Source organism: Rana temporaria, chromosome 9, assembly GCF_905171775.1.
Source record: "Rana temporaria chromosome 9, aRanTem1.1, whole genome shotgun sequence".
Classification (NCBI taxonomy): Eukaryota; Metazoa; Chordata; class Amphibia; order Anura; family Ranidae; genus Rana; species Rana temporaria.
In genome coordinates, this window is record NC_053497.1 from 52,989,736 (window position 1) to 53,010,718 (window position 20,983).

At 43.9% G+C, this 20,983-nt stretch overlaps 1 protein-coding gene across 1 annotated transcript in view; it reads right to left on the reverse strand.

The window, feature by feature from the left end:
- Positions 1 to 2,676: 2,676 nt before the first annotated feature.
- Positions 2,677 to 20,983, reverse strand: part of LOC120913505 (neural proliferation differentiation and control protein 1-like) — a 42,948-nt gene continuing 24,641 nt past the window's right edge. Inside the window, exons 4-9 of the mRNA XM_040323477.1 lie at positions 18,798 to 18,986; positions 15,433 to 15,499; positions 13,365 to 13,434; positions 11,610 to 11,680; positions 5,986 to 6,076; positions 2,677 to 2,848 (exon numbers count right to left, since the gene is read on the reverse strand). Coding sequence (XP_040179411.1) covers positions 2,792 to 2,848; positions 5,986 to 6,076; positions 11,610 to 11,680; positions 13,365 to 13,434; positions 15,433 to 15,499; positions 18,798 to 18,986 — 545 coding nt within the window. The 3' untranslated portion in view covers positions 2,677 to 2,791. The remainder of the gene's footprint in view (positions 2,849 to 5,985; positions 6,077 to 11,609; positions 11,681 to 13,364; positions 13,435 to 15,432; positions 15,500 to 18,797; positions 18,987 to 20,983) is intronic.

The following is a 20,983-nucleotide window of genomic DNA, read 5'->3' on the forward strand; positions in this document are numbered from 1 at the left end:
CCCCCAGGTTGAGAACCACTGCCTTAGATGCTGTATACATAATATACTGCTCATTTTGTCTAAGGGTTTAATAAGAGACAAATACTTGCACATTTATCCCGTGGCAACCAGAGCCCTGGTTTACTCCTTTCCTGGTCACCATATAGGTGGGCTTTTAATGTCTTCCTATACAAGTCCGGGCCACTGGTCCTGTATTGTGTAATGACCATTGAAGAGAAGCATTCCTGGTAGACAGGTCATCTGGTGTGGAAGGAGCTTATGGAAATGTGGACCAAGTATGACACACACTACTTTGTTTAGGCCTCCTAGACTAAACACAGTGGCCCAGATTCAAGAAGCTATTGCGCCGCGCAACCATAGGTTGCGCGGCGCAATAGCTGTTTTGCTCCCGCGTAGCGAATGCCCCTGATTCAGGAACATCGCTACGCGGACTGCAGCCTAGGATATGACAGACATAAGCCTCCTTATGCCTTCATATCTCAGGCTGCATTCTTGCGTTGGCCGCTAGGGGGCGCGGCCATTGTGATCGGCGTATAGTATGCAAATTGCATACTACCACCGATTCACAAAAGTTGCGCGGGCCCTGCGCACGCAAGGTACGGAGTTTCCGTACGGCGACTTTAGCGCAAGGTTGCTCCTGCTAATAGCAGGGGCAGCCAATGCTAAAGTATAGCCGCCCTTCCCGCTCGTGAAATTTAAATTTCACGTTGTTTACGTAAGTGATTCGTGAATGGCGCTGGACGCCATTCACGTTCACTTAGAAGCAAATGACGTCCTTGCGACGTCATTTGCCGCAATGCACGTCGGGAAAGTTTCCCGACGGAGCATGCGCTGTTCGCTCGGCGCGGGAGCGCGCCTAATTTAAATGATTCCCGCCCCCGGCGGGATCATTTACATTAGGCGCCCTTACGCCGGGCTACTTAGCATAGCGCCCGCGCAATTTACGGTGCTACTGCTCCGTGAATCGCGGGCAAATCGAAATATTTGCGTGGGCGCAGAGCAAAAATCGTTGCCCTTTGCCCACACAAATATTGCGCGGATCTACCTGAATCTGGGCCAGTATATCTGAGTGGATACTATTACGTTTATAGCACAAAAATAAAGCTCTATTTGTGGGAGGGGAAAGGACATACCGTATTTATCGGCGTATAGCACGCACAGGCATATAACACGCACCCTAACTTTAAGAGGTTTCAGGAAAAAAACGTTTCACAGCCCCCTGCGTATAACACGCAGGCACAGTTTACCCTCTATTTTCAGGGAAAAAAAGTGAGTGTTATATGCCAATAAATACAGTACATTTTGTTTGGGTACAGCATTGCACGACTGCGTAATTTTCAGTTAAAGCGACGCAGTGCCATATCGCCAAAAATGGCCTGGTCATTAAGGGGGCAGTAGGCTGGCTCTTTGGGGGGGGGGGGGGGGTGTAGAATAATATAAAAGCTCTGATGGACAGGCTAGATTTGCACAGACTACCCTAGGTAATATCTACATGTGATGCTGAGAACTGAAATCAAATAAATGAGAGAAGCAGGCCAAGGAAAGTCAGGCTAAGGAGTAAACTGATAGATGACCTTGCTTGCCCTTTAGCCAAAAAATATTTCAGATGTTGCTGCAGGTTCTAATGTACACAGTGAAAAGCTCACAGGGGCAGATCCACAAAAGAATTACGCCGGCGTATCTAATGATACGCCGTGTAATTTTAAATTTCCCGCGTTGTATCTTCGTTTTGTATCTACAAAACAAGATACGACCGCATCTCGGATCGATCCGACAGGCGTACATCTTGGTACGCCGTCGGATCGTAGATGCAATTTTCCGCCGCCCGTTAGGTGGCGTTTCCGTCGAATTCCGCATCTAGTATGCAAATTAGCTAGTTACGGCGATCCACGAACGTACGTCCGGCTTTTTCCGGCGTATAGTTACCCCTGCTATTATGAGGCGTACTCAATGTTAAGTATGGCCGTCGTTCCCGCGTATAATTTTGCATTTTTTACGTCGTTTGCGTAAGTCGTTCGCAAATAGGGATTTGCGTAGAATGACGTCACCGTCGGAAGCATTGGCTTGTTCTGGTTTATTTTCGAGCATGCGCACTGGGATACCCCCACGGACGGCGCATTCGCCGTTCAAAAAAAATGTTGTTTACGTCGGGTCACGACGTATTTACATAAAACACGCCCCCATCACATCCATTTGAATTCCGCGCCCTTACGCCGCCGAAGATACACTACGCCCCTGTAACTTACAACGCAAATTCTTTGAGGATTCGAGAAAAAAAAATAAGTTATGGCGGCGTAGTGTATCTTAGATACGCTACGCCCGGCGGATATATGCGCCAATCTACGTGGATCTGCCCCACAGTGTTCAGCACAAATCGGAGTAACCAGTAGAGGAGAGGAGTCTGTACAACAGCTCAGCTACTACATACAAAGAAATGTTTCACAATTGTGCGTTTCTAACATTGTGGCAAAAGTTTAGGACAGGCCCTTTCTCTTCTAGCATGACTATGTACATAAAAGCCAGCTTCATAAAGACACTGTTTGAGTTTGGTGCACAGGAACTCAAGTGGCTTATTTAAACAATTTCTCCTATGAAAAGCCCCATGCTGATCCTAGTCAAAACCAATGTCAAAGGCCATCTGCAAGCCTTCTCTTAATAGACAGTGCTCACTAACAGCGCAGCTAGATCAAAAGTTTAATGCACAACAACCACACAGGGTACTTTTAGATATACAGCTATAATAAATAAATATAGATGATAAGATACAGAGATTTTTCAGTGGAGTATTTCTTCACTGCTTGGTCCTCGATGGGTCGAACAGAGGGTTGTGGACTTCCATCTCTCCGGTCTGAAAAAGTAAAACGTTAGTTAGTTCTGTAGGGGTGCTAGATTGGTAATCTAAGATATTTATCAAAAATAGGTACCTTTTGGGCAATAATTGTTATACTGCTTAACCACTTCCATACCAGGCACTTACGCACCTTCCTGCCCAAGCCAATTTGCAGCTTTCAGCACTGTCGCAATTTGAATGACAATTGCGCGGTCATGCTACACTGTATCCAAATAAAATTTTTATCATTTTGTTCCCACAAATAGAGCTTTCTTTTGGTGGTATTTGATCACCTCTGCGATTTTTATTTTTTACGCAACAACTAAAAAAAGACCACAATTTCTGTAAATAAGTACGTTTTCTTCTTCAATTATGGGCACCGATGAGGTGGCACTGATGGGCACCAATAGGCGGCACTGATAAGCACTGATAGGTGGCGCTGGTATGCTGCACTGATGGGCATTCATAGGCGGCACTGATGGGCACTCATAGGCGGCACTCATGGGTGGCACTGATGGGTACTTATGGGTGGCACAGGTGGGCACTGGGCATAGATGGGCACTAAGAGGTGGCACTGATGGACACTGGGTGGCACTGATGGCATTACTGGACATAATTTCAGCCAGTGCCCATGTTGCCAGTCAGTGCCCATTTTTGTCCCCTTTCATCTGGGCGGATCGGAGGGTCTATAGAGTAGCAGTGACCTGTCATCCGCCTGCTCCGCTCATTGTGGCCCTTGACTGGTTACCAAGTTGCTTAAGTGGCCCTCGTTCTTCAAAAGGTTGGGCACCCCTGCTATATGTTATAACATACCGCCCGCATGTTTGTATTAAAGATCCTCCTGCAGCGGGCAGGTAGCTGGGAGGAGCCACGCCAATGATTACTGGCTGCTGGGACATGGAAGTCCCAGCAGCCAATCCTAGTGCACAGCATCATGGCATGGGCGGGAGTCAAGGCAGCGGCTTTGTCAGAAGTGAAAGACATGGCGAGCCGAAGAAATACACAGCGGGACTGATGCTAGCTGCGCGCCGCAATACGGAGACCCCTTACTCTAGCGGAGTGACTGCCTGAACACACCGGAGACAAGTCATTTCCAACATAACTCGAGTATAAGCCGAGGGGGCATTTTCAGCCGAAGAAAAAGGGCTGAAAAACTCGGCTTATACTCGAGTGTATACGGTAATAATTTATTACTGTGAAATTACTGGTTGGAAGTTATAACTTCAAACTTCAGTAATTTGTCCATTAAGCTGCCTGCTTGAGTACAGGTTTTGAAAATATAGTACCGTATTTACTTTTAAAGATAAATTACCGTATTTATCGGCATATACCGCCCCCAATCCTGTGGAAAAAAGTTTTTTTTGTACTTACAGTTTTGGTGTCTTGCGCAGCGGCCTCGTCGGGTCCGGCGTCCTTCTGCGGCTTCGGGTGTCCTCTTTGTCGGGTCCGGCGTCCTTCTGCGGCTTCGGGTGTTCTCTTCGTCGGGTCCGGCGTCCGTCTGCGGCTTCGGGTGTCCTCTTTGTCGGGTCCGGCGTCCTTCTGCGGCGTCCTCCCCGCTCGTTTCCCGCGCCGAGTTTGAATACTGCGCCGACATATACAGAGCGCAGTACACTCGTGTATTGTCGGCAATGCTCGGCTACCCGCGCTGACGTCCTGTACATCCAGGACGTGAGCGCGGAAGGAGCCGAGACTGCCCGACTATACCCGAGTGTACTGCGCTCGGTATATGACGGCGCAGTATTCAAAACTCGGCGCGGGTATCGGCGTATACCGCGCACCCACGATTTTGCCCTGATTTTCAGGGCAAAAAAGTGCGCGGTATATGCCGATAAATACGGTAATTTATCTTTAAAAGCAATATATAATAATTATTTGTATATTACTTATGGTAATTAACCCCTTGCCACCCAGGCCAATTCTGACACTTCTCTACTACATGTAAAAATCATATTTTTTGCTAGAAAGCTATCCAGAACCCCCAAACATTATATATTTATTTATTTATTTTATACTTCTTGTTTTTGCAGTCTCTTTTGTCTGTAGTGCCTACAATAGTCCCCATTTAATTGGATGGTATTCATTATCTGCTGAGACTGGGATGATGGCACTCTCACAGCTTTCTACCATATACTCTTTCTAATGTACTAGTATGCGCCGCATACTAGCAAATTATGACAAACTTGCCTGTAAAGTGGATCCCTTCTGCACAGCGCTGTCAAGGCTCCTCTGCACTTCCATCTTCACCCGATCTTCCTTCCGGGTTTGCGGACTCCGGCTGAGTAAATGTCTGGGGCTGCGATTATGTCACTCTTGCGCATGGGAGCCCCATTCCTGGCACAGAGCTCTGAGAGGTATGACCCGGGTATGCTGTCCCTTCAGAGCGCATGCTTCGGTGATGCCACTGGCAGTATTCCTTGTGAATATCTCCTAAACAATGCAAGTTTAGGAGATATTCACTGTACCTTCAGGTAAGCCTTATAGGCTTACCTGTGGGTACATGTTCAAAAGTGGAGTTTACCTCCACTTTACAAACAACTAACCAGCATGTAGGGGGTGCACAGTGGTTTGGCAGCAATAAACACTCAGTCCGGTTGCAGTAACAGAATGATATTACATTTAAAGTTAAATAAAGCACAACAACCCGCCCGGGTGCACTCACACAATCTTGCAGCAAAGAGTATAACAGTAGGTCTTGGGTGCACCGACAGCGCCTGTCTTGAGGAGCAGAATGTGGCCTGGTCGGTCTAAACCCAAATGGGGAGACTTCCAGGAAGGATGGCATGTCCCTATTTATCTGGAACCTCTCCCTGACACTAATTACTGTCCCTGTCAGATGGGTAACCTGTCCCCACTCACAAAATGTGCACCAAGCCTGGGAGCCAGGGACTTAAATAGACTGCCTGACCCAAGATGGCCACCAAAGTCACATGGGGCACCAGCATCCAATCAGATAGCTCCCACAGTGACCCATAAAACCAAAGAAAACCATATTCCTCTTGACCTCTCCATCTGCAATGCTGCTGCAGTTGAGCACCACTTGCAGTGGAGAAAGTAGACAGCACCTGCCTGCAAGTAGCCAGTACCTGCATGCATGGCTGTATCAGTCTAATGTCTACAGGTACCTTTGGCCCATTCACACTCATTATTATACATACCGGTGCCAGTCCAGGACACTCATAGATCCCAAATTCCTCAATATCCGCCTCAGAGTCTGTGGAAAGTTGCTGACAAGGCTTCTTTTCTGGACTGAATAGAGAAAAAAAAATGTGTTGGGTAAATCATAACTGAACACTTGCATTAAATCTTCGACGTTGAAACCCTGGGAATGGCTATTAATATGGACCACATCATTCAAAATTACAGCAGGTGAAACCTGTACTCATTTTCCTATAATAGATTATTCAGGATCAGATCACAGTATAATTGTACTCCTAAAAAGTTCAGTCACTGGAGAACCAACATGTGGCACTCTCTGTAATGAATGTTAGCTCTCTGCAGCTAGAGGGCAACCAAAACTCCAGGGATAGTGTTGTGCAAAAGAACAAACAACACTTGATATGATAAAGGGCTATGCCCGAAACGCGTTGTCAAGACTTCAGCCTGCTGACAGCTTTCCATCTGCTCTACCACCACATCTGCGTTTCATCCCAAGCCTTGCTGTGGTGAGTTGGTTCACCATAGCTCTGTGTTTGTGACGTCACATCCAGTGCGCCACCTGACTACACCAGCTGCATCACCCGGCAGTTTGGAGTATTATATGTGGTCCATTCAGGGCCTCTTCATGTCACTGACCCTTATGGGTTCAACCAGTGGTCTGTCATCTCTTCTATTGGCTGAATGCCCATACGACATCTGGCGCCTACACAGTTTTTGGACACCTCTCCAGCACTGGCCTTGATATGCCTAAGTCAGCCTGCCGAGGTGTGGGGGAGATCGACGTTCATAATCAAGCATGATCTTTTTACATTGATTGTCTTTCCGCCATATTTCAACCCTTTCCATTCTTGGAATCCTGTGACTTTGATTTTACAATAAATCTTTTTATCACAAACCGTGGCATAGACATTTTTATTACTTTTCTGAGGTATGCCTCAAGTGGTTTGTAGCCATTGCCTCCCAGTGCTGGATTAAGAGGGATCACATTACAATGCATGCTCTTTGTGCATGCGTATATATGTTCATTGAGGTACATTAGGCAGCCATCTTCATTTTGGGTAGGCTGTTAGCGCATTTCCACCAAAAAAAATAAAAACTGAGATTCTTCACTATCTTTCAAAGTGCAACACACCACAACACACATAGCATTTGCATTTGTACCAAACCAATTGGCTTAATAAAATTCTTGCACACTGAAAAATATGGGAGTGGACATTGCCTTGCATTTCAAGTTGCAACCTGTGCTGTCTATTCTTGCTTAATCACTTGCTTACTGGGCACCCCCTCCTGCCCAGACCAATTTTCAGCACTTTGAATGACAACTGCGCGGCCATACAACACTGTACCCACATGAATTTTTTTATAATTTTTCCCCCACAAATACAGCTTTCTTTTGGTGGTATTTGATCACCTCTGCAGTTTTCATTTTTTTGTTAAAAAAAAAAAAATACAGATTTTTTAAAAAAATATATATATTTTTTATATTTTGTTATAAAATTTTGCAAATGGGTTATTTTTCTCCTTCATTGATGTACGCTGATAAGGCTGCATTGATAGGCACTTATGGGCTGCACTGGTAAGGCAGCACTGGTGGGCACTGAGAGGTGGCACTGGTGGGTGGCACTTAAGGGCACTGAGAAGTGGCACAAAAAGGTGGCACTGATAGCTGGCAGTGATGGGCATTGATGGGTGGCAGTGATGGGCACTGATAGGCAGCACTGCTAGGTGGCACTTGTGGACATTGATATGTGGCACTCATGGGCATTGATAGGTGGCACTGGTGGGCACTTGCAGATGGCACTAGCAGGGGGTACTGGCAGGGGTTATTAGCGGCACAGAGGAGGCAAATGTGCCTTCTTCCTCTTCGGGACCGACGTCCCTTTCACATAAGCTGGCGATCGGCTTTTTTTTCTCCTCACGCTTATAGGATTACCAACGTTTGTTTACATCACGTGATCAGCTGTCATTGGCTGACAGCTGATCACGTGGTAAGGGGCCGGGACCAGCCCCTTACTCGGATCCGTGATCACCCGAGTCTCAGTGACTAGGGTGATTACAGCACGCACCAAGCGCACAAAGAGGAGGACATCTATTGACGTCCTCCTGGCATTTGGGGTCTGCACTGTAGCCGGACCTTCAGTAATTTTTTCAACTTTAAATTCATTAAATCTTCTGCACTTGTTGTTTTAACTTTGGATAGTAAAAAAAAAAATTCTGACAGTAAATACCTTATACAGCCCACTTCCTGTTTCTTGTCTGATAAAAAGCCTTGGCTTATGACATCATGCACAGCTCTCTCTCTCACTCATGTGAGAGTTTACCAGGAAGGGAGGGAGGAGGATGAGTCCTAAGAGGGCCAATTAGAGCTGCAGAACTGGAGGAGTGTGTGTATGTGTGTGTGTGTGTGTGTGTGTGTGTGTGTGTGTGTGTGTGTAAATCCAGTAAGTGAATAGGCAGCAGCTTCAGTTGCCTACAGTTAAAATGGATGCAGCCAGATTTAGTAGAGGGAGTTTTCTGCAGCATATTTGGCAAGTACAGAATCACAGTATATATAAAATAATATGCAAAGTGGTTGGAGTGAAGCTTCAGAATGGCAAAGATGTTTTTATTTCAAATTATGTGAGCACTCTGCAGTTCCTCTTTAACTGCTTAAAGCGGGAGTTCACCCATTTATTAAATTTTTTTTTTTCTCCCCTTAGCTTCCTGCTCGTTCGGTCTAGGGAAATCGGCTATTTGTATTAAAATATGAGCAGTACTTACCCGTTTTCGAGCTGCATCTTCTTCCGTCGCTTCCGGGTATGGGTCTTCGGGAGCGGGCGTTCCTTCTTGATTGACAGTCTTCCGAGAGGCTTCCGACGGTCGCATCCATCGCGTCACTCGTAGCCGAAAGAAGCCGAAAGTCGGTGCGGCTCTATACTGCGCCTGCGCACCGAAGTTCGGCTTCTTTCGGAAAATCGTGACGCGATGGATGCGACCGTCGGAAGCCTCTCGGAAGACTGTCAATCAAGAAGGAACGCCCATTCCCGCAGCCCATACCCGGAAGCGGCGGAGAGGATGCATCTCGTAAACGGGTAAGTACTGCACATATTTTAAAACAAATAGCCGATTCCCCTAGAGAAAACGAGCAGGAATCTAAGGGGAAAAAGTGCCCTCTAAGGGTGAACCCCCGCTTTAATGAGTTTCTGACCTGGAACAAATATGTATGCAAGAAGTGAAGTGTTGAGATACATGCATACATACTACTTCCAGCTCAGTGACTAATTCATGAATCCAGGTGGCTGGTAGTTGGGCAGACAAGCCTATACCAATGCTGAGCACCCACACAAGCCAGTTTTAGCCACATATACCTGCAAAAATGAGCAAATAGATGAATGCAACCTATCACCAGCACAATCTGTTTGCGCTATACAATTATATATTTTTATTAGTCAGTTGCCTTTATCCACTTCATCCACTTTTTGCTACTGAAAACTGGTAGAAAATGGCAGAAAATTGCCAATTTCTGCAAACATTAGCAAAGTCTTGAGGGATTGCTACTGGGAAAAAAGATCTTTCCAGATGGTCCATTTTTCCCAGTTTGGCCCTGATCATTTTCTTATGCTTTGACAAGTAGAAAAACTGAAGACAATTGTAGCGCCTGGTTACTTTCTTATGTGAAATTTCGAGGGAGTCAGAGAGTTAGTTAACTCTGACCAATTTGATTTGTTCAAATTTGGGTCTCTGTCTCAGCTTTGGCTGTGCTGTGGGTCCATTCTGTCGTTTCTGGGGTGCTGATCTCACCTCAGGTCGGTAGGTGGCAGCAGTGGAGTCAAGGATTGGGTGCTCTTGCCCAGCAGCATATCAGGAGGGTTTGGCTTTGCTGTGCATGCTGGGAGAGAGTATTTATGAGGCAGACGCCATTTTCCTGGGCTTCTCCTCGTGTGGCGCCCACCTTTAGGGTAGCCACTTCACGCCGCCCCGGCAAAGGGCCTTCCGGGCCGGGGTGCGCGTGCAACGCAAGGATCCTGGCTTCGGGACCACGTTAGCCCGGAGCAATTGATCTGTCGATTGGGGACTCAGTAATCGACTGGGTCCCACCTAAGGAGGTCCTGGGCTGTCTGTCCAGTTGGAGGCCATATGGTGGTGAGTCTGCCTGAGGAGTACCAAGAGAGGCTGGTGTTCCGATAGGGGCCTGACCATCCATCGGGGACCAGGGGAACCGGACACTGAGGCCCCATACACACGATAGAATCTATCCGCAGATAAATCCCATCAAATGGGTTTCTGCGGATAGATCCTATGGTGTGTACACGCCAACGGATATTTATCCGCGGATAAATCTCCCCTGGGATGGATTTCCAGCAGATAAATATTTGTCGACATGCACAGAATATCTATCTGCTGGAATCCATTCCAACGGATGGATCCGCTCGTCTGTACAGACTTACCGGATCCATCCGTCCAAAGGGATTCCCCGCACGCGTCGTAATGATTTGACGCATGCGTGGAATTCCTTTTATGACAGCGTCGCGCCCGTCGCCGCGTCATAATAGCGGCGACGGCGCGACACGTCATCGGCAGAGGATTTCAGCGCGGATTTCAATGCGATGGTGTGTACACGCCATCGCATAGAAATCCTCTGAAATCCTCGAGAGGATTTATCCGCGGATACGGTCCGCTGGACCGTATCTGCGGATAAATCCTCTCGTGTGTATGGGGCCTGAGAGGCTGAATGTTGGCCTTTTGCCCAGCCAAATCACATCGGAATTCCATCGAAAAAAAAATAGAACATGTTCTATATCTAAACTCCGATGGAATTCATCAGAATCTCCGATGAAAAAACTCTGATGGGGCTACACACGATCGGAAAATTCGATGAAAAAATTCCATTGGACTTTTTCCATCAGAAATTCCGATCGTGTATACAGGGCATTACACTGCAATATCGGATCGTATGATTGGCCATCAATTAGCTGGAATGAAGTTGCTTATATATAAACTTTGTTAGGAATTGACGAAAAAACTACTTCAAAATATATTATTACATTTTTTTATTATAATAATGTGAAGTATTCATGCAGTGATAACATTCATGTTTCTTCATTACTTTTTCTTTAGAATTCATTTGGGTATTCATTTAGGTATATTTTTCTCCATATTCCAGGGGCGGACTGACAACTCATGGTGCCCCCGGGCTTACAGATGGCCACCACGCCAGGAGGCAGTGCAGAGGCGGGGCAGCTAAAATCTCAGGATTTTCACATCAAAAGCATGTCGGTTTCGGACATATCAGGGACAGATGTAAACAAAACATAGATTTTTACATACTGTCCCTGATTTTACTGAGCCTGGCAACCCTGATGGTGCCCCCTAGTGGCATGGGGCCCTCGGGCAGTGACTTAATGGTCAGTCCGCCCCTGCCATATTCACACGCTGACAGTGATAGATTAGGACAAACTAAAACACTTCCAGAAGAGCATTTTATTAATTGACAGGTTCTCTTGAATGCCAACAAACCCCACACAAACATCCTCACCTTTGCCATGCTCATCTGGTGCTCTGTTCCTCAGGTGGAGCCTTCAGAAATATCCAATATTTGTAATACTATTTTACTCCAAAGGAACCATGCACACCTCTTACTCACCTCTCCCTTGCCCTGAATTGCTTCTTCTGACTGCTGTACTGCTGGACGTAATGAGACATGTGAGCCGCAGACTAAGATAAAGGACAATAAACCATTACTGGGTGTACATAGTTTAGTGCAGCAAGTCAAATGAAATGAAGTCCTGAACTGATAACTCCATAAAGGGTCACACTTTCTCAATGAATGATAGACATGTGCGTAAACGTTTTTTTCGTTTATGTTATTTTCGTTTTTTTATTTTTTCGTAAATTCTGGAAATTCGAAAAAAAAAAAATTTCCGTTTTTGTTTCATTCGTTTTTTTTATTTTTTCTGAAATTCGTGAATTTCGAAAAAAAAAATGTTTCCGTTTTTTTGCTTTTTTCGTAAATTCGGGAAATTTTCGGATTTCCGAAAAAGCAAAAAACGAATTTTTGACATTTAGAATTTTTCAATTTTCGAAATTTTGTATTTTCGAAATTTCGAAATGTCGTATTTTCGTATTTCGCATTTTTCAGTTTTCAAATTTTTTAATTTTCGAATTTTTCAATTTTCAAAATTTCGAATTTCGAATTTTTCAAATTTCGAATTTCGAATTTCTCAATTTTCGAAATTTCGATTTTGAAATTTTTCAATTTTCGAAATTTCGAATTTCAAAATTTTCAATTTTCGAATTTTCGAATTTTTGAATTTTCGAAATTTCGAAATACGAAAATTCGGAAATACGAAAATATTCGGAAATACGAAATTTTTCAATTTCGAAAATTGAAAAATTCGAAATTTCGAAAAGGTGGCGCTTACGTCGAATTCCGCGTCGAGTATGCAAATTAGCTAGATACACGAATCCACAAACGTACGTCCGGCCGGCGCATTTTTTTTACGTCGTTTCCGTAAGGCTTTTTTCGGCGTAAAGTTACCCCTGCTAAATGAGGCGTACTCAATGTTAAGTATGGACGTCGTTCCCGTGTCAAATTTTGAATATTTTACGTCGCTTGCGTAAATCGTTCGCGAATAGGGCTTTGCGTAGAATGACGTTCACGTCGTAAGCATTGGCTTGTTGCGGGTTAATTTCGAGCATGCGCACTGGGATACCCCCACGGACGGCGCATGCGCCGTTCAGAAAAAACGTCATTTACATTGGGTCAAGTAAAATTAACATAAAACACGCCCACATCTTTAACATTTGAATTCCGTGCCCATACGCCGGAAGATTTACGCTACGCCGCCGTAACTTTAGAGGCAAGTGCTTTGTGAATACAGAACTTGCCTCTCAAAGTTGCGGCGGCGTAGCGTTAATACGATACGCTACGCCTGCTGAAAATTACGATCCGCTACGTGGATCTGGCCCAAAGTTGCCAAATGTTGTTTAACTTGCTTGTATGTACAGATTGAGATAAAGAATAAATTATGGGTGGAACTCCACTTTAATTTGGGAACCCTGTGCATCTGTATTCCATTACTCCGTATACATTTCATTTTTTAAGCACACTGTAGAAAATGTATTTCTCCTCCTATGAAAATATGGAGTCATCAAAAGCATTCTTGCAGCTCATCCAGAGCCCATTCCTGCAGAGTGCAGCTCTGGTTTATGCAATTGTTAACAGTTCGGCCCTGCTAGGTGACTTTGCTCATTAGATAATTTAATTAATTTACACTGCCCGATCAAACAAATATGTTTTAAAACCTTTGTACCAAAAAAATAAAATAAAAAGAAGAACTGTGCTGTGATCAATTTATGTTTCATGTGCAGTTATGTTTGGGTGAGTTTTCTGTCTTACCCTCTTGCAGGGGTGGTGATGGTTGCCCTTGTATTCCATCTCCTGAGCCAGCCTCACCTCTTTCTGTAACCTAGGAAAGTGCGAAGACAAAATTGTCACCATCACCCAGCCAATTATAGGATTTTATATGGATTGAGGAACTACTTTTATATAGTTAAAGTGGATGTAAACCCAAAATGTTTTTTTTTTTTTGTCACAATGTAGAGTAAAAGATTTCCTATCATCTGTGCCCAGTCTTGCCACAAAGAGTTAATCCAGGTCTGAGCAATACTCTTTTCTTTTCTCAGTGAAACAAAACGGACTTACAGAGAAAAACCTTGGTCCGTTGCTGTAAATGACAGGTTATTTACATATCTAATGCACTAGCCTGGAGACAGGCACTATTTTTTAATTCCCACCCCCCACTTCTTTTCTGAAGTCATGTGGTTGCTTTTCTGGATTTTGACTGGATGTTAGTGATCATAGCAGAATTCAGTGTAAGGAATACACAGTACAAAATGCATGTTGACAAGGGGAGTGTAAAGGTGGGCGGGGATGACTCCACCCACGGAGCTCCAGACAACAGATCCACCCGCAGAATCTGCAGTTTTTCAGTTCTTATAACAGACAGAGGGGAGACATTTGACAGGTAAGGATACATGCATGAGGCATCTATATCCTTATAGATCAGCACTATGGCAGTAGTTTAGAAAGGATGAGAGTGGGTTTACATCCACTTTAAAGAACTACTGCAGCCAAATTGCTAAATTCATGGGCACATTACTAAGCTCACCTTCTGGCTTTTTTTGTTTGTTTCCGTATCCAGATAGACTGGGCGCCATTTGCATCGGAGCCCCCGATTCCACACACATTGCGGTGCTTTATAAATGCATATGTGTACTTGTTTTCCTTTTTTGTTTTAGAACTAATGATATGGCTGCAATAATACCAAACTTCTGCTTAAAAAATGGACCTTTTACCGCTTGCCGATCAGCCGCCGTTTACGGCGGCAGGTCGGCTCTGCTGGGCGAGATCACGTAATATTATGTCATCTCGCCGAGCAGCCAATAGGGGCGCACGCACGCGCGCCCCCGCTCGCTCCTGCCGCCGACACGCGTGCCCGGGTCACCCGCGATCGCTCGTTACAGAGCGAGAACAGGGAGCTGTGTGTGTAAACACACAGCTCCCGGTCCTGTTAGGGGGAGAAATGCCTGACAATGTATGAACAGCGATCAGTCATTTCCCCAAGTCAGTCCACCCCCCCTTCAGTTAGAACACACCCAGGGAACATACTTAACCCCATCCTCCCCCCTAGTGTTAACCCCTTCCCTGCCAGTGGCATTTTTATAGTAATCAATGCATTTGTATAGCACTGTTCGCTATAAAAATGCCAATGGTCCCAAAAATGTGTCAAAAGTGTCCGCCATAATGTCCCAGTACCGATAAAAATCGCTGATCGCCGCCATTACTAGTAAAAAAAAAATATTAATAAAAATGCCATAAAACTATCCCCTATTTTGTAAACACTATAACTTTTGGGCAAACCAATCAATAAACGCTTATTGCGATTTTTTTTCAAGAAAAATATGTAGAAGAATACGTATCGGCCTAAACTGAGGAAAAAAAATGTTTTTTTATATATTTTGGGGGGATATTTATTACAGCAAAAAGTAAAAAATATTCATTTTTTTTCAAAATTGTTGCTCTATTTTTATTTATAGCGCAAAAACTAAAAACCGCAGAGGTGATCAAATACCACCAAAGAAAGCTCTATTTGTGGGAATAAAAGGACGCCAATTTTGTTTGGGAGCCACGTCGCATGACCGCGCAATTGTCAGTTAAAGCGATGCAGTGCCGAATCGCAAAAAGTGGCCTGGTCTTTGACCAGCAAAATGGTCCGGGGCTGAAGTGGTTAAATGTCATTCTTTTGGTGTTTACATCTGATGCCCCGTACACACGAGCGGTTTTCCAGGAGAATTAGGAGGGGAAAATTATCTGGGTTCTCTGGTATCAAATACAACACCCTGCATCCAAGTGAAATTAGGCTGCCCTTTTTTTAGTCTAATATAAACTAAACAATATTACGTACCTATACCAACACAGAGCTGCCACAAGGAGTCCAGACACAGCGGTGAGACTACAGACCACAGTCAGAGCTGAAAGAGAATGGAAGTTTATTTAACGTTTGCAGTACAAAACAAGGCACAGAAGAGGTGCGAAAAGTTGGTATGCAATATAGGACATAATAAGACAAATCGATGCACAGTCACTAAAAGGATATATAATCAACCATGCCAGTGAGTCAGGGCAAGGCTCTTAGAAACCCTAGAAATCCACCATTGTGTGGGGATTGCCATGGAGGTGGTGAAAGTTCCTACTTTGTTGAGATAATGTAATATTTCAGCTGGGAATAGTGGAGCTAGAGGCCAGAGTTGAGGGGGTTAGTCTGTGGATAAAGATATGAGAGATCCCAAATGACCAGCTTTGAAAACAGGGGAAAGGTCCCCACTTGTCACGTTCATGAAAAATATTGCAGGGAAGCATGGAGTGAAAGCTGGGTTTCCCAATGTGAGGGTCATGGGACATGTATTGGAGGAAAATTGGGTCCTTTTAAGTCATCAGACCCATACCTACATAAAGGGAAATATATAGATCAGAAAGGTAGAATGGGAAGCATGACTTAATGAATGTATCCAAAGAAGGGAAGAGAAGTCAGGATAATCTCTACGTTGATCCACACTTTGGGCCGGATTCAGGTAGAGTTGCGCATTTCATATGCGCTACGCCGACGTAAATCAGTGAGGCAAGAACAGTATTCACAAAGCACTCGCTCCCAACGTTGCGCCGGCGTAACGTAAATTGGCCGGCGTAAGCCCGCCTAATTCAAAGTAGGAAGGAAGTGGGCTTGATCTATTTAAATGAAGCTTGACCCCATGCAAATGATGGGCCGAACGAACGGCGCATGCGTGCGCATTCTCAGAATCACGTCGAATTTACTCCCTAAGATACGACGGCTCAATGCCTACGACGTAAACGTAACCTACGCCCAGCCCCATTCACGTACGACTTACGTAAACAACGTAAAATCTGACGGCTGTTCCGACGTCCATACCTTTGCATGGGATGCGCCTCCTTATATGTGGAATAACTTTACGTCGGACATACGGCTTACGTAAACGGCGTAGATTACTGAGACGGGCGCAAGTACGTTTGTGAATCGGCGTATCTAGGTAATTTACATATTCAACGCGTAAATCAATGGAAGCGCCCCTTCGGCCAGCGTAAATATGCGTCCAAGATACGACGGCGTAGGAAACTTACGTCGGTCGTATGAAGCCAAAATTCAGGCGTATCTTACTTGCCGAATAAGGCGCATTGATACAATGGCGCATCCGTGCACTTACGCGGCGTATCAGTATATACGTCAGCGTAAGTCTTTCTGAATCCAGGCCTAGGTCTTTGCTGTGAAATTCTAGGATATGCGTCAGTAACATAGCCTTTTAATACATTTTCAGTTCATAAAAGGTTTAATTCTGCAAAAGAGAAGTAACCTCGCTGTATGGCGCATTTCGGACAGTGTGTCAAAAAACACAGTGCTCCTCAAGAAAACATTTGCCACTCCATTTCCCAAGTCTTTGCAAAGTACAGAGTTAATTTAAGGCTCCATGTACACGGGACGTTTTTACAAGAGCTCTTAAATGATTACATTTGACAGATAGTAACCCACATTTAAAACGTCCGTTTTGCTGCGTTTACATGTCGCGTTTGCATTTAGAAGCGTTTAAAAAAATAATAATAATACATATACATATATATATATATATATATATATATATATATATATATATATACAGTATATATATATATATATACAGTATATATATATATATATATATATATATATATATATATATATATATATATATATATATATATATATATATTTTTTTTTTAAATGGCCAAAAACGAAAAATGCCTATAAACGAAAAACTGCTAAACACGGGTTACTGCGTCTAGCCATGTTTAGTCACGATGGGCGTTTGAAACTTGAAAATCTTCTGCATCTGAACCCTTTTTTTGCTTTCAAAGAAACACTGTTAAACGCAAATTCCTAAAAACGGCAATAAACGAGACTGTGTACATGGTCACATAGGATAACATTGAATGAGTTCAGGGGGAAGTTGAAAAAAGCGTCCAACTGCCTCTGAACATACGTTTAGCAGAATCGTCAAATCTGTCATTGAAGGCTTATGGTGTCTGTCGAAAGTTCTAAGAAGATTCGACAAGCAGCTAAACTGGACGACGCCGCAATCGTACATTTCCTGTCAAATGCTCGGCTCATAGGCTATAGAAGAATTCTAATGTTGGTTGACTAGTAATAATAATTAATAAATATAATTATTACTAGTGTCATACAACATTCGAATTCTACTATAGCTTGTGGGAGGAACATTTGACTGGAAATGTATAATTGCGGCGTCGTACAGTTTAGCTGCTCCGTCAAATTTTCTTAGAACATTCGACAGACACCATAAGCCTTCAATGACAGATTCGACCTTAATTAATTTGGATTTTCGGACGAAGATTCTGTCTAAGATTGTGTTCCATTCCTCATCTGAAATACGGCCTATGTCTACTCCCTAGTCAGTTATACACTTCAGAGTCATTGCTTTAGAAACATGCCCAAGAAGGGAGTTACCGTATTTATCGGCGTATATCGCGTACTATTTTGCCCTGAAAATCAGGGCAAAATCGTGGGTGCGTGATATACGCCGATACCCGATTTCCCGCGCCGAGTTTGAATACTGCGCCGACATATACCGAGCGCAGTACACTTGTGTATAGTCGGGCAGTCTCGGCTACACTCGCGCTCACGTCCTGTACGTCCAGGACGTCAGCGCGAGCATTGCCGACTATACGCGAGTGTACTGCGCTCGGTATATGCCGGCGCAGTATTCAAACTCGGCGCGGGAAAGCGGGAAACAAGCGAGGAGGACGCCGGACCCGACGAAGAGGACACCCGAGGCCGCCGATGGACGCCGTGCAAGACACCAAACTGTAAGTACAAAAATATTTTTTTCACAGGAATTTCGGGGCAACTTTAGAGGTGCGCGCTATACGCGGGAGCGCGCTATACCCCAATAAATACGGTATATATAGAAGAAATCTGTCCCTTTCTAGTCGATGACCCAACCAGTTGGGTGAGCACCGCTACTTTCCACTCATTGACTGCCTCGTGCAGGTGAGGCTGCAGAGAAAGGCATAAGTGCTTGAGCTTTGGGGTGTACACCCTAATGTAATGGGCTTCGCACATCAATCACAATATTATTATCTTATTGCCCATTGTAGGCCACACCGCCCCATTTTTACCCATGCTCCATTTTTTAATACAGAAGCTGTGATTTATTGTAACACTCCTCATAATAACAAATGATTGTATAGAGTAGACATTACCCAATGACATGGACTGGTTCATTTCAGACTTCCTCCTCCTGCCTATGTTCTTCACTTTCAGCTGGGGGGAAAAGGTTGCGGCAGCTGGGGAAGGGCTTCTTGTTGGTGTGACATTATAGAGATTTGGGGATTTAATCCCCTGAGATGTAGCCTGTGCTGAGGCAACAATGTTTGTGGTATCGACAGAAGCTGCACAGAAAAGAGAAGACCTTTGGTTACAGCCTTGCAAAGTATGATGTATAAAATCTGGAGCTGATGTCATGGAGGTGTATTCCTGATCAGTGCCGTTCTTAGGTTGATATGTGCAATAGTGCTACTTTACCTTGAAGGGTATGTAAACTCGATCAATAAACTTCTTTTAATTCCACCCTTTTGGTTGCAGGAAGGAAATCTGCACCATGTATGGTCTGCCTTAGGAATTCATAGCTGTGTTGTCATGCCAAAAATGAAGGTAGGAGCATTCTATACAGTACTTCTGGCACATCAACAGTCATTTTTCTGTACTTGCATCTTGTTTAATGAGATAAAACACAGTAAAATGTGCATGTATTGCAGAGATGTACTACGTATGGTTTTCTGGTCTGTACATATGCTTTAACTGTCACCACCAGTGATCTATTTATATAGGAATTAGACTGTATCTGAAGCCAAAACATATTCTCATGGTTATAGTGTGCATCAATTTTGGGAGCACTGGTATGCTGTATGTTATATATTGTGTGATTTATTGTGTGTGATATTCCAACACAGACCAATTTGACAAATTTAAATATAGTCAAACACCTGTAGTAATTCCTTGAGGTGGTAAGCAGTCGATACACTGACTTGTAGTGTCCCCCTAGCACCCGATGAAAGAAAGCCAGCAGCTCGATCTTCCACAATGAAAACATTTATTAATCCAGGTGCAGTACAAAATAACTGTCAGGGCTGGGCTCAGCCCTTCCTTCTCTCTGCTGGCCACTCAGCTGTCGGCTAATTGCCAGCTCCTATCTCTCCACAGTGACTCACCTGTTGATGATCCTACTCATCAGCCCTGCCTACTTAAGCCTTCCAGCTCACTTGCTCTCTGCCTTCGCCTTGGTCAACATCACAGAGACTTTCTCCTGCATTCCTGTTGAAGACTTTGCTCGGCTGACATCCCTTCTGGCTCCTGATCCTGCTTGCTGTTCTACTACGTATATCTCTGGCTCTCTGATGTTTGGCTTTACTGACAATCCGATCCGGTTCCTGAACTCTGGCTATGTTTTGACTACGCTTACTGTTTATCTTTTTATTATTATTATTATTATTATTATTAAACAAGTGTGATTTAACTGTACTTCTGTCTCGGTCTGATTCATGGTTTCTGACAATAACATAGGGTTTACGTGTTTCAGCATGTAGCCTTAATCATAGCCGGCTTTATTTCATCTACATTGACAAATTACTTTTCATCACGTTCCTTATACATATTGGCCCTAATTTACTTAAGAAAGAGAGTATGTTCACTTTCAAAGTACATTTTTATTTTACACTTATCATAGTGAACGAGATACAAAAAGTGAAATTTCACTTTACAAAGCGCACCCAATCATGTGCAAGGAAAAATTACAAATTTTCTTTGGATTTTGAAAAAAAAATTTTTGGAGCCAGGCAGAAAATTGTCAGACAACAATGACTGCATTCAATCAGACATTGTCACTGTTTGGGTTTTGAGGCAGCTTTTTGTACTGCAGTTGCTTGAATATAATAGCTGTCAGGAGAAATTCTTTCATTTACGCTGTTTAGCGCACATAGGTGAGACAAGTGATGGCTCATGTATGGCTAACTTTAGCGAAGGAGTTGTAGTTTCGCTGACTTTAATCAACCAATCTGCTACATGCAAAAAACATTTTTTTTTTTCTTGCAAGTTTGTATTAAAATTTTCACTCGAAGAGCAAGTAAAGGCTAAAGCCTTGTACACACAATCGGTTTGTCTGATGAAAACAGACCGATCGACCGTTTTCATCGGAAAAAACGATCGTGTGTGGGGCCGATCGGTTTGCTTTACATCGGTGAAAAAAAATAGAACATGTTTTAAAATTTTCCTATGGATAAAAAACCGATCGAAAAAAACGATCGTCTGTGTGGAACTCCATTGGTCAAAAATCCATGCATGCTCAGAATAAAGTCGACGCATGCTCGGAAGCATTGAACTTCATTTTTCT